At 39.2% G+C, this 13,213-nt stretch overlaps 1 protein-coding gene across 5 annotated transcripts in view; it reads right to left on the bottom strand.

Moving 5' to 3' along the window:
• Positions 1 to 4,188: 4,188 nt before the first annotated feature.
• Positions 4,189 to 13,213, bottom strand: part of ORC3 (origin recognition complex subunit 3) — a 60,696-nt gene continuing 51,671 nt past the window's right edge. For 2 of the 5 annotated variants that reach the window (XM_006178582.3, XM_006178583.3), the window contains exons 16-20: positions 12,385 to 12,485; positions 7,960 to 8,101; positions 6,225 to 6,341; positions 5,217 to 5,296; positions 4,189 to 4,699 (exon numbers count right to left, since the gene is read on the bottom strand). In XM_006178582.3, the coding sequence (XP_006178644.1) occupies positions 4,594 to 4,699; positions 5,217 to 5,296; positions 6,225 to 6,341; positions 7,960 to 8,101; positions 12,385 to 12,485 (546 nt within the window). In that variant the 3' untranslated portion in view covers positions 4,189 to 4,593. Of the gene's footprint in view, positions 4,707 to 5,216; positions 5,297 to 6,224; positions 6,342 to 7,959; positions 8,178 to 12,384; positions 12,486 to 13,213 lie in introns of those variants that run through there. The other 3 variants (XM_032484569.1, XM_032484570.1, XM_032484571.1) reach the window with 3 other exon arrangements.

Genomic DNA, 13,213 nt, shown 5'->3' with positions numbered 1-13,213 from the left:
AAACACTAAAGCTATCTTTGGCCTTTGGCAAGGACTTACATCCCTAAAGAAAACGGGTTCCAAACGAGGACATTTATTGCATCAGCAGTATTAACTGGAGCACTTCCCCAGGTTCTACCCCAAGAGACTGCTTCAGAAGACGGGAGGGAAGGCTGCTGGAGTCTGTTTAGTATGCTCCCCAGCTGGTCCAAACTGCTAGGGTTTGAATTGACTGTAGTTGCCTTATCTGAGTTCTCTTGACTCCCTTATTTCAAAATTATACAGTACTTGGTATTTGTAAGTAAATATTCTGCTAAAGCACCTAACAAGCCTGTCCCTGTCTCCTCAGATACGGCTCCAGCAGTTCTCTGCTCCTGCACTTGCCCTGGGTAAGGAGCATTAGCTCCGAACCTCGTCTCACTTGAACACAGTGCCAGCAGCCCTCGCCTGCATCCATTTTCTTTCTCTCTACTAGATCATGCCCATGAGCATAATGAACATGCCGTCGTCTTTTAAACCAGTAATCCTTCTGTACTACCCGATTCTTCTGTTCTATAACCTTTAAAGCAAAACTTAAAAATTTTCTAAACTTCGTCTTCCTCCCATAATTTTGTTGCCAAGTTTTATTAGGGAAAAATCAAAACAGAAAAGCCGAAAGAACAGTCCAACAATCCACTTAAAGTGAACAATTATGTGGCTGTATTTGCTTTTTATATATTTTAACTGCTTCAAAGAACGTACACATGATGTGTCTCCTAAGAATAAGGTGGTTCTTCTACACAACTTCGATACCATTATCCCACTTAAAGGAACGCTTCCCTCATTTAGTCCATACTCAGATCGCATTTGTCCCCAAAATGTCTCTTGCGGGTTTTTTTCTCCCTAAAGCGGGATTCAAACAAGATTCTGACTTTCTGGAACAGCTAGGCCTGTTGTCTTACTGAATGTTTCTTTGTGATATAATAACTCTTCTATCCCTTTGAACTTCCTGTAAACTAGAAGTTAGGTCTAAAGTGTGTATTAGTTTCAGCTTAAACCTTTTGTGCAAGAGCATGAGATGTGCTGTGGTCTCTGTGATGTATCACACAAAGTATGGCTTTCCCAGGGCTCATGATCGTTCATCTGAATCACACAAAGTATGGCTTTCCCAGGGCTCATGATCGTTCATCTGACAGGTGATGCCTGTCAGGCTTTGTTTTCACTACCCAGCCACTTAGTCACCAATATTTTCCACACCACCAAATCTAATCAACATTAGACCTTGAAACACTGTTCAGTTGGCTTGCAAGATTTTCCTCCCTTTATTGGCTGCTGCTCCTCAGTCTATCTGGTTCTTCTACATAATTGCTTTTTTTTTTTTTTTTTTTTTTTGGTGCTGCTGGTCTAGTCTTCTGAACTTTAAAACATGCTCGGAGTTCAACCTTGGGCTCCTTGCCTCCTCTGGTCATACTCACTTTGGTTATCTCACTAATCCTAAAGACAGGCTATAGTTGCCTCCCTGTGTGACATTTCCACGTGAAGATCTAAGAGGTATCGAAACTTACACCCAAGACCAAACTATTTTTGCCTCTTAAAACCTTTCCTCAATTAGTTAATGGCATTTCTATTCCTTTAGTTTCTCAGCCAAAAAACAGCCTTCAATTCCTCGGGTTCTTCATCTAATCTTGGTTCTATCTAAGATCTCACTGTCTCTGTTTCCCTCATCTAAGGTATTTTCTTTCTTTGTCCGGATGATTTCAGTGACCTCCTTCCTAACTGCTCTTTGTTTTGCCTCGTTTGTTTCCTCACCTATTCTAGTCTATTCTCGTAGCAGTCAGAGTGAGCCTTTAAAGGGCTAGTAAGTCTTCTATTTAGATGGCTCCTTACCTATCAGAGTTAAAGGCCTTACCGGTCTGTGGGGCCGTGACTCACCTGCACTCCACCCCACCTCACTCAGTTTTGAGTTTCCTTCTTGCTCAACTCCATGCATCTCCACACTGGCCCCCTCTGCCGTTCCCCAATACAGCTCACATAGTCCTGCCCTTAGGACCTTTGTTACTGCTGTTCTCTGCCTACAGTGCATTTTTCCTACAAAACTTCATGGCTAAATCTTTTTGTTCAAACGTCATTATCAGTGAGGCCTGTCCTGACCACTGTTTAAAATTAAAAGCAGCATGACATCTTGCTTCTTTTTGCTGTTTTGTTTTAGTTTTTCTTTTCTTTTTTCCCTGTAACATATAATTAATTGTTCCACTGCCTTTACTAGAATGCAGTGAGGGCAGAGATCGGTGTTCACTGAAGTGTCACAAGTGTCTGGAACAATGTCTGGTGCGTGGTACACACTCAAGTTTTTGAAAAATTTCAAACTATTTCAGGGTTTTCAGATTAGCATTTCATTAAACACAAGATTTAGTGCATCAGAATATCCCATTTGTAAGGTATTCTGATTGAGGTTTTACTGTATTAAAGAATGGACACAATTCAGTTGACACTTCACATGCTGGCTTGAGGGTTTTGTGCTCCATTAATGGCCACCACAAATGCAGTGCATGTTTTAATTTTATAGTTTTTTGGGGGATATTCACTGAAAATAGGGCAGTTTCTAGCCTGCTACTCTCTTACCTAATCTTTAAGTAGATAGTAAGGAAGATCAAAGTGATTCAGTGCATGCATGACATGCATTTAGGTAGGCTGACTTCAACTAAGGGCCTAGCAAAAGGGAAAAAAAAAAACTGGAAGCAGGACTACCTGCTGGTCTGTGAGGCCAGTTCCTCTACCTTACAGTGTAAGCATTTTGCCGTATGAGTCCGTTGTTGAAAGAAATGGTTTCTAAACACGATTATACCTGGTACTCACCTGCACCATGCTGACAGCGGGAGGAAATCTCATTGTAGACACTGACGGTGTCTTCCAGTTAGTAAGACATGGAGTGCTGGGAAACCCCACTGCGGACGGCCTCGCTCAGACAACACATGGGAAGTCCTGAATCATCCACACATTCTCTCCCTAGATTGTACTAACTTAGTCAAAAATGAAACATGATTGAGGGCGCATCTGATTGGAGGGGAATGACTACAGAGAATACTGAGGGAAAAACAGTTGCTGTGAAGATAAATCATGGAAGACTTCACGTAATAGGAAAATTCTTAGCTCTGATCATGTCCATTTAGCAGAGCTCGGCTCCGTATCCTCACTGAGGGACCCCTGAGGTGACAGAGGCTGTGTCTTTAACACATGTTAAAGTTTTTTGGGTTTTTTTTTTGACACAAAGTGTCAAAAGCCTCTTACATTTGTCCAGTTTCTTCTTCATGGTGGTGGTATTTGTGTTTACATATAAATTCCTTCATTTCCAAGTTGACAGCCTTTTGTGCACATGTACATTTGTTTAAATTCTGCTGAATAAGGAATCCTGGCATCTTTTAGATGAAGATGATAAGGCATTTAGTCAATCCTAACTAATGCTGCTCTGGTAATTGTCTCTCTCGAAGCTTTGTAGGGCTAGACACTTTCTGCTCTGGCTTGCAGTTGATTCTTTCTCGTACCTTGGGATTACCTTTCTAACCCTGGCAACATTCTGACAAGCAGTTTTTGGGATGTATTTCATCAAGCACTTTCAGTTTTTGGAGTGGGAGGCGGGGAAGAGCCTGCTTAGATGCCCTCTGGGCTCATATCTCCTTTACACTCCAGAATTAATGAGGTTTAAATTATATATTAAATTTTAAAACAATTATACATTAAATTTGTCCTCAGAGCGCGCACACACATACACACAAAGGCTTGCCGGTACATAGTTCTAAGATTTGCGACCAAAATGGTCTTTACTGAATTTGGACTTTTTTTTCCCTCCTGGTCATATTTGCATGGTAATTTTGGTATGTGATTGAGTATACTTGAAGACACATCCCATAATTCTCTTGGAAATAGAACATTAAATAATGAACTTGAGGTTTGTTTCATCGTATTGAATAGTTGCTGTCATGGGAGAGATTCAGATGTCATTCCACCTGAGCCTTACTTTATTCATCTGGGTTTTGATACAGTTGATGTGATCTGAGAAGGCCTTAGAGGCTCTCAGACTCCATGATGGGTCATCCTGAGGTAGAATCTTCACTGCCTTTAAGCATAAAGCCAAACAACTCAGGACTTTTAAAGTTGTAAGGCCAGGAAATGGGGCAGCAGAGGCGGTTTTAGAACCTATGCAGTCACCAGGAGAAATAAGCCAGCAGAATATTCATCTTATCACCTCGTTTACTAAAGTGAGGAACGCCAGTGCAAGAAATGGGGGAGCAGGAACAAGTACAGTTAAATCAACTGCAGATTACTGATACTCCTGGACAAAGGAATTGTTACACTTATACATCATACCTGTTTAAGAACAATTTGTTTATAATTCCTTAATGGCTTTGAAAATAACAGTGACACTCTGACAGAATGTTACAATGGCAGCGTGTTATTTGCTGGAGTCTAAAGTACTCCCGAGGTGTTTTGATAGAGTCCTCTGTGGGGTAAGCAGTTGACTTTTCTGTTTAAACATCACATAGGGATTGCACATTCCTCTTCCTCAGTGATGTGTAAGTGCCCCTGGCCTCCTTTTTCTCTTAAGCTGTTATCCTTCTGGCTTCACTCATTTGCTTTCTAGCAGCCTCCCCATGTTAGCCTTGCCACGTGGTCAGTCTTTTGTTTGGTAGGTTTTATAAATCCTAAAAGTTCTAGTTCAGAAACAGCTCTAATAAACCGAGCACTGGAGGCTGTAGCTAAGGAAATTCAACATGTTGTATCTTTGACAAAAAGGTTAAAATCTCAATTTTAAAACATTAGTTGGTAAACTGAAGTTTACAGTTCAAATATACACTACTAAATTAAACTATAACCCTTACTGGAAAACGTGAAATGTAATTAGACTCTACTGTCAATAAGATACAAATGGAAAAGTGCTTAACACTTGCCTAGTTCTCATCTTTTAAATAGTATGAAAACTGCTTCTCCGCCAACTTCTGAAAGTACGTTAATAACCTTAGAAAAACAGAGAATTCAATAATGGCAGTTTGGGGACATTTTTGTTGAATTCTGGATTATGACTTTGATAGAAGTTTCAGACCAAGTGTTTTAGACTTGGTCTCACTTTTAATTCGGAGTAAGTATTTAGAAATGAGTTACTCTGGGATGCTATGGTTAAATCTCTAATGCAGATCTGGAGAAACTATAGACTATTCTCTGTTATCTACCTGGACACTGAAGAACTGATTTTAAAAGGATACTGGATAATTTCATTCCTTTCTTCTGAGGTTACAGAATTTGCATCCATTTTTTCAGCAGCTGTCACAACTGTTGCAAAAGCCTTTTGAAAGACAGCACAGAAGAAAATAAAAATCTCTGCCATCGCTAAACATCTTTTATTGCACTTGATGGCTCTGTATTTAAGCCAGGTCAAACACTGCGCTGCTGCTAGTGGCACACTTTTTTTATTACACCAAACTTCAGATTCAAGAAACTATACTGATGATCACTTTAAATCAAGTAAGAAGATAATGGAATGGTACCTGAATAATCTTCTATTTCAAAGAACTAAGAAATGTGCAGAGAAAAACCAACAAAACTATTTGAAGTTGAAAAGCAAAGGATGCCCTATATCCTTTCCTCCCAACTTCCATCACCCTAGGAAAATGCCTGTTTTTCTTGGAAGCAGCCAATTATGCATATTTTCAAATGGTGGTAAGACAGCTGTCAAATAGGGTCTTTAACAGAGTTAAGTTTTAATATTCTTAAGAGGGAAAGAATAATCATTTATCTTAAAGAAAAATAACAGTTGTCTGCCTTGCCAAGTATTCCTTGTTCTTCCTGATTGCTACCTCTGTTGTGTAGTTATTCTAGTATTCTATTTTCTTTTATGCAATAAGGGAAATGCTTGTTAATAATATACTTTAAAATTTTATTTTGTGGAATAAAAGAACTGACCTAAAATTTAGCTTTTGTTAGACATACTAAAATGTGCTTATTTTGACCTGGTGTGGATGCAGAATTGGCTTGACTGAGGCGTGTGGGTGAGATCAGAGTGCAGGAGTTGGGGAGTAGGACTGTTGCAGCAGTTGGCTGCTTTTCTGGAGAAACTTATAAGGTGATTTATAATGCTTCCCAAACCAAAGACAAGGCATTAAAAAAATTAAGGATGAGTTGCAAAGTACCAAAAGTATAAAAACATCCTAGGAAAGCTGCCATGGACGGCTGGACACAGACACAGCTTGCTCTTTCCCGCCCCCCCGACCTACCTCCAACCAGTCCACAAGGTTGATCAGCCTGCTACACTCTAGGTGCAGTTTGTATGCTATGCAGATGTCTGGGGCCACATTTGGAATGCAGCCTTCTTCACTTCTCAGTGCTTCATTCTAGAAGTAATAGTAAACTAAGATAACTATCTTTCAGAAATGATGAGGAACCAAAAACCAGACATTAATTAACCTCCTAACCTAAATTTAGTAAGCCAATGAATGGCATCTTTGGTTTCCTTTATTTGGTGAGTTGCATTTACTCTCCAATAGTTAGCTAGTTGCTTAGGATGAGGTCTTTGTCAGAATCTGCCTGCTCCTAGTCACTAGTCTCAGGATCAGAAAGAAGATAAGCATATTTTTCATTTTTATTATAAATTATTCATTTCTTTTTTCATTTTAATCATACATTATTAATTGATGAAACTCTAATGCATTTCTGGTTTCCATAAAAGTTTATGGAATTTTATAGATGTTCAATAAAATGCCACTTGCAACATTTGTAATTACCTGAATTCTAGCAATTACAACAATGTACTGATAAATACTAACACACCACCACCAGGGCTGTAAGTTCTCTCTCAAAGAAGGCTGTGTTGTCAACACTGCAGATCCTAACCCCTACAGAATCCTCAGGTTTTCTTCAACCTATTTGAAATCGATGGTTCTTACTAAGAAACAGAATTTCAAACATACCATGAGAATTGTAATATATCCTCCCAAAGACTGTGAAATCACACCAGTTCTCTTCTGTGACCTACTATTGGCCAAAAAGATTTTTTTTTAAGTTTTAATTTGTCACTTATATAATAAAAATAATTGATATTTGGTGCCGTAAATATGAAATTATTCAAGCACCTCACTGCCCCCATCATTGAAAATCACTAATTTACATCTTCCTACTCAGTAGTCTCGTGAAATGCTTAGCACGTTAGTTCGTGTGCCATTTTGGACAGGAAACTAGTGCACTGGAACGCTCTTCATAGGTTTTATGAAGTCATTTCTTAAGTATCCTCTGTTGCAAGATTTCTAGGTGCTTAACTGAGCTGATAACTTATTAACAATTTAATATTAACTTAGCAAATTATCAACAAATTATGTGTGTATATATAATTGAAATATCGCTTACTGACATGTTTAAAGTGATCACTTTACCTGGTCATAAAAAAGTTGGTTTTTAAAATTCTGAACTGTCTTGAACTCTCTGTTAAAAGAACAGCTTGGTACTGGCAAGTGTGTCTGGAGTTGAGTTTTATCCCTGGCTGACTGCTGGCATCCTCTACACTCAGCTCTGCAGATACTCTCAGAGTAGATCTTTGGTTTAAAATCCAAGATGAAATTCCAAAGTATTTCTTTTTTCCATCAGAAACAATCATTTGGACCTTTTAAGTAATTTCATTCAGCCACATGGTTTGACCTATTATCTGTGGTTACATCTGTAGGAAACCTTTCCTTTATTTTCAAGAGTAGGAGCAATAAATTCAAGTCTTAGTGCCTATGATCTGGTTTTATCACGTGAAGGAGAAGACAATTACACATGATCAAAAGTTGGCAGCGCTGGTTCACTGGCCTAGAAAAAGCCCTCTAAAAATCTAAAGAATTTTTTTTAACATAATCTGAAAGAGATGCAACCCTGACCTTCCAATTCCCTGATCATTAGAACTGCAAATTTACAATGTTTTTGTGGTACATAAAGCCTGGAGTCTGAACTAAACTGTCAGAAATGGCGGCTTCCTACCTTGAGATAATAATACGGGTTGTTGAGCGCGGTGTGGAGAGCAACCCGTGGGGCGGCGTTCAGGCGCTCGCGCAGGGTGTGGGCCGCGCTGAAGTACCCCACCTCGTGCAGCGGCTGTGTCTCTGGGGGCAGGAGGCATTCCCTGAAACCGCCAGAGTCAGGTATCAGCTTTCAGATAAGCACAGGTTTATTCTCCATATGAGATTTCTAGCAATCCTCTGTGGAAGATGGAGTAATTTACTTAAAAAAGTAAATCAACAATAACCCAAACCAAACAAGTGAAACAAAACCCAAATATCAAATCCAGTGCAGCTGCACTCAGAATTCTACCTCTTCTATGTAATATTGTTTAAAACTTCCAGACTCTTTGGCTTTGGAGTACAAGAAACAATTTTAGTTCTGATTTAAACCTTTAGGAACAAATGTATATAAATTACATTTCTGCTCAAAATCTGTAAGGGAGAATTTCTTAAAGTATTAATGCTTTCTTAAAATTATTTAGAAAAAAGAGATTTCTGTATCCCTTACCATACCAAACATTTAACTCTTGGCAATGTTAAACACAGGCCTCAGACCTGGAACTAAGAATTTAGAAAATTCTTTTTGGACCACAGAAAATATTTTAATTGCTATCTCTCACAGAACTAAGACCTGGAAAGTTTTTTATATGTTAGAATTACTTTTTTACTTTATAGGCAGAAAAGGCTAAACTGTAGCTTCAGAGTATTAAAAAGTAAGCAAATTGTTTATTATTAAAATATCAGTTATTACAAAAAAAAACCCACTGCAACTTGGGATTCTCCTATCTTAGTTATGAGACAGATGACAAATCAATTTTAATGAAGCATTAAAAAGTTCACTTTGAATATATAATGAGCCCATCAGCTGGTCTCGGCCATGACAGTTCAAGGTTCCTGGGTGGCCCAGAGGGTAGCTAATTAGCAGGGAGAAGCTTTGGCACCTATAACCCAGAGAGTAATAAGTCACTAACTCGTTCAAGTCATTAACTCATACGCCTTCAGAAAGATTCCTGGGGCTTAGTCAGTTTGGGGCCTAAAGTATTTTGGCCACATGACAGATTTGTGTCAGCTCCTTTTCCCACCAGTGCAGGCAGAACAGAGCAGCCCCCTCAGCCCAGCCACCAGGGGATTACTCTTCTTCCTGGGGTCCTGCCTTTCGTCCCTCCTGGAGAGGACAGTACTGCCTAGAAAATCCCACCATATCTGCTCCACCCATGTGGTCTGGCCTTGAGGAAGAGAGGAAGTGAGGCAGTTATTAACCATGCACATCACTCCTCACCATCTCCGTCCTGCCCGTCTCAAGAACTCCTGGCTACCTGCTCATTTCACTTCTGGATGCTGCTCTTTCTCCAGTCAATTGAAATAAAACCAATTTACAAAGAGTGTGTGATTCTAACTTGGCCCTGAGGACCAGCATTCTATATCTCAAGTACTGTTAACATTTTACTCAAGATTAAGTTAAGCTGTAGCCTCAGGAATGGTTTCTGTGATGCCGATTGCCTACCTGGATGGCTGGCTACCCATTTGTAACTTCTGACTATAAACTATCCCTATAGCAACTACAGAGTGTTTCTCTCCAATCACTATATATGATTGTCATTAAAAGATCATGCTGAACTATTTACAATAGCCAAGACATGGAAACAACCTAAATGTCCATTGACAGATGACTGGATAAAGAAGCTGTGGTATACATATATAATGGAGTACTATTCAGCCATAAAAAAGAATGAAACAATGCCATTTGCAGCAACATGGATGGACCTGGAGATTGTCATTCTAAGTGAAGTAAGCCAGAAAGAGAAAGAAAAATATCATATGATATCACTTGAAATGTGGAATCTAAAAAAAAAAAAGATAAACTTTTTAAAAAACAGAAACGGGCTCACAGACATAGAAAACAAACTTATGGTTACCAGGGTGGGGAAAGAGGCTGGGAAGGAATAAATTGGGAGTTTGAGATTTGCAGATATTAGCTACTATACATAAAATAGATAAACAACAAGTTTCTACCGTATAGCACAGGGAACTATATTCAATATCTTGTAGTAACTTATGGTGAAAAATATGAAAGTGAATATATGTATGTTCATGTGTGACTGAAGCATTGTGCTGTATACCAGAAATTGACATGACACTGTAAACTGACTATAATTCAATAAAAACACATATACAAAGAAAAAAAGAAAAAGATGCTGAAGTCCCTGCTAGAGTCCATTTCAGAAAAACTACTGTCTCATATTTGTCCTCCTCTCCCTTTTTAATGTCTTTCTATTTAATGTTTAGAGATTCCAGTAATTCCCAACACAAAAGACCTTCCTGGATATCCACAGAGAACTTCCAGCAGAGTCAAAATAAAATATTTGCCTGCATTTTGTTTCCACTGGGCAAAGCTAGCTGAACAACAGTGACAAAACATCATCATATATCAGAATTTTTGTCCAACTGCAAACTTGAGGAGACTGGCGCAGAAATAAACTTCTGCTGTGCACTTGCTGTGAGGAATCAGCAGTGAAGCTGGCACTAGAGCACTGCATGATGCTCATTTTGGACTCAGATCAGCGTCCACAAGCAAAAGACGTGGGGGTTTGGGGGAAACTGGCAGGACCACTTATTATCCACAGAGGCTACAAAGTTGAAGCTTGCATTTTGGTGAAAATAGTAACTCAGAAAGTGCAACTTATTCTCAACTCAGTAATTTCACAAGAGCTGCCCATGGTACACCAGGAACTCTGCTTCCTGGAGCCTACTGCTTATACTTATCTTTAAAGGACATCTTTTCTCCAGAACTCCAAGCTCTGTACAAACATCTGTGATGTGGTCCTTGGGGACAGTGTGGAGAAATGGAGCAGGCCTTCTGACAGAGGTCAGCAGACTGGGACTGGGTGACTTTCCACAAGTTCCAGCCTCTCTCTGGGCTTTAGCTGCCACATGACCCCTCAGGTCCCTCTTAGCTCTAATAGGCGACAACCCTAATCTCTCCCCTTCCGGGATGCTCTATCTTGGTAAAGATAGTAAATTCTGGCTTGGAAAATTTCTTGATTTTTACAACACAAAACGTTTCAATCAGTTAGTTTTATTTCAGCAGCTCAGAAAGTTGACAGGTCAGACATAGTAGATTAAAGATCATTCAAAGGGGAATGGTTGTTTGGTTTCGGAGTTTACAATTTGGGATCTGTGGGAACTTAGAAAGGAATATGACATTTGACCTATAAATTATGCCAAGTTACATTGCAAAATTATTTTTGGCAACTACAATGGTTATAACTTGGTAAAAGGGAAGAGCTAGGAACTTGGGGCTAGAAACTACAAGAACATGAAAGCCCAGGAGGGCAAGGTTAATTCTACGAGTTCTACAAGGTCATTTCTAGCCAGTAGGTCACTTCAACATTGCATTGCATCACTTTCATGTGACACATTTTTCTCCCTGTAACCTTCCTCTTGTCACACTTGGTTGATCCTTTGGATCTCGTCCATGACATTAGTAATTTCTCCCGAATGACTAGGAACAATGCCTCGGCCCCCACACTGTCCTGCAAAATGGAACTGTTCACTTTCAAGAAGGACAGGCAATCTAACAGAAAACCACTCTGTCTTCAATAACTGGGCTGCTATTTTTGTAGTACTCGATTCCATTCAATGCCTAGCCTGCTGCTGACTTTGAATTGCCATTAGAAACAGAATAAACAATGATAAGAGTTTTTTTTCCTACTTTTTAACTATTAAATCATTTTATATTTCACACTTCTCATTTTTTTTCTATATAGTATGTCCCAATTGCAGGTTAGGTGGGTGATTTTACAGAGCTACACAGAGCTGGCTCTTGGGAAATCCAAAAATCAGAATGATGTGGATTTCCTAAGAAAGGAATCATCTTAAAATACAGGTAGGACTGGTGGACTTCTACATTTACTATGAATGTAGGGCTGATATAATAATGAATTGCACTGGTATTCTTTAGAATTAGAAGCTCTTTACTCTGGATAAAATAGAGCATTATGGCTGGTCTGGTGTATCTGTTTTCCAGGCTTGGCCCAGACCAGCATACTCCTAGCAGAGACAGAGCAAGGATAAAGTGGGATGCAAGCACTTTCTTACTAGAAAGGGGAAAAACACTTTTCTGTTTCCACTCCCATCCCCGCCCCAGCCTAATAATGCACCAGATCAAATTTAAACCCATGTTCCTGAAATGGCAATGAAAGAATGAACGAAGTCATTTAATTAGCCACCTTAATAACGATGGGAAAGGAATCAAAACTACAAGTCTAAGCTGGATGGAGGGGCCAGGGGAGCATGAAGCCTAATCTAGGAGAAGTGTCCTGGCCTGGCTAGAACAGCTATCACACCAGGGTTATTTGGGCAAATAGCCTGCCTTTTAGCTCTTAAGAGCAACAACAAGACTCACCTCACCAGACCGTCAATGAAGTTCACAACTTGTTCTCTGAGGACTTCAAATTTGGTCTGCTTCTTACTTGTTCTTCTTAACTCCTTCATTTCCAGTAAGGACTACGGATGGAAGAACATAACTTTTCTGGTGACTGAGACAGCAAATCCCTCCGAGGGGAGCTCTGCTGCTCACGCAGAGGCAGCAGATGCCTCTGCCCTCGGACAGGATGTGCAGAGACAGAACCAGATCAAAATGGGCTGTGTTTCTTTTTTATTTTTAAGGACTGGAAAGAATCTCTTCTCCAAGGTGTTTTGCTTAAAAAAATACCAAGTTCCTTTTCAAGGAAAGAGGAAAAGGGCAGCTTGCTTCATCACTAAATTATCCACAGGGAGAGTGCTCATTAGTTCATTTAAGAAAAGGACTTACAAGAAGAAGAAGAAGAAAAAAAAGAAAAAAAAAAAAAAAAAACCCTTGCTCTTTGGCCACACTAATAGAACAGACTCCATTTGCTTTATTTTGCTTAGATTGATACTTTATTCTACATTGATCATAACTTGGTATCATGGTGCAAAGAAGGTTCTTTACTTTGACAACCAAGATCTTAAAGTTAGAACTATCTGAAAAAGACTATACTAGATACACTGAGGCTCAATTTCTGCTCCATATGCATTTTTTTCAAATTAAGAAAAGCATCTAAAACTAATGAGTTAGGCTCCTTTGAATCTCTCAATTTGATTAAACAGAAAAACAAATACATCAGATAAATAATCCAGGTTCCTTTTTGTAACCATGTTCCCATTTTCCTTTATTACTATTTAATTGTCTCTCTCTCTGGGGCTATAGGAAA

The sequence above is a fragment of the Camelus ferus genome, chromosome 8 (assembly GCF_009834535.1).
Source record: "Camelus ferus isolate YT-003-E chromosome 8, BCGSAC_Cfer_1.0, whole genome shotgun sequence".
In the NCBI taxonomy this organism is placed as follows: Eukaryota; Metazoa; Chordata; class Mammalia; order Artiodactyla; family Camelidae; genus Camelus; species Camelus ferus.
The sequence above is the reverse complement of the archived record's forward strand: the minus strand, read 5'-3'. Positions and strand labels throughout refer to the sequence as shown.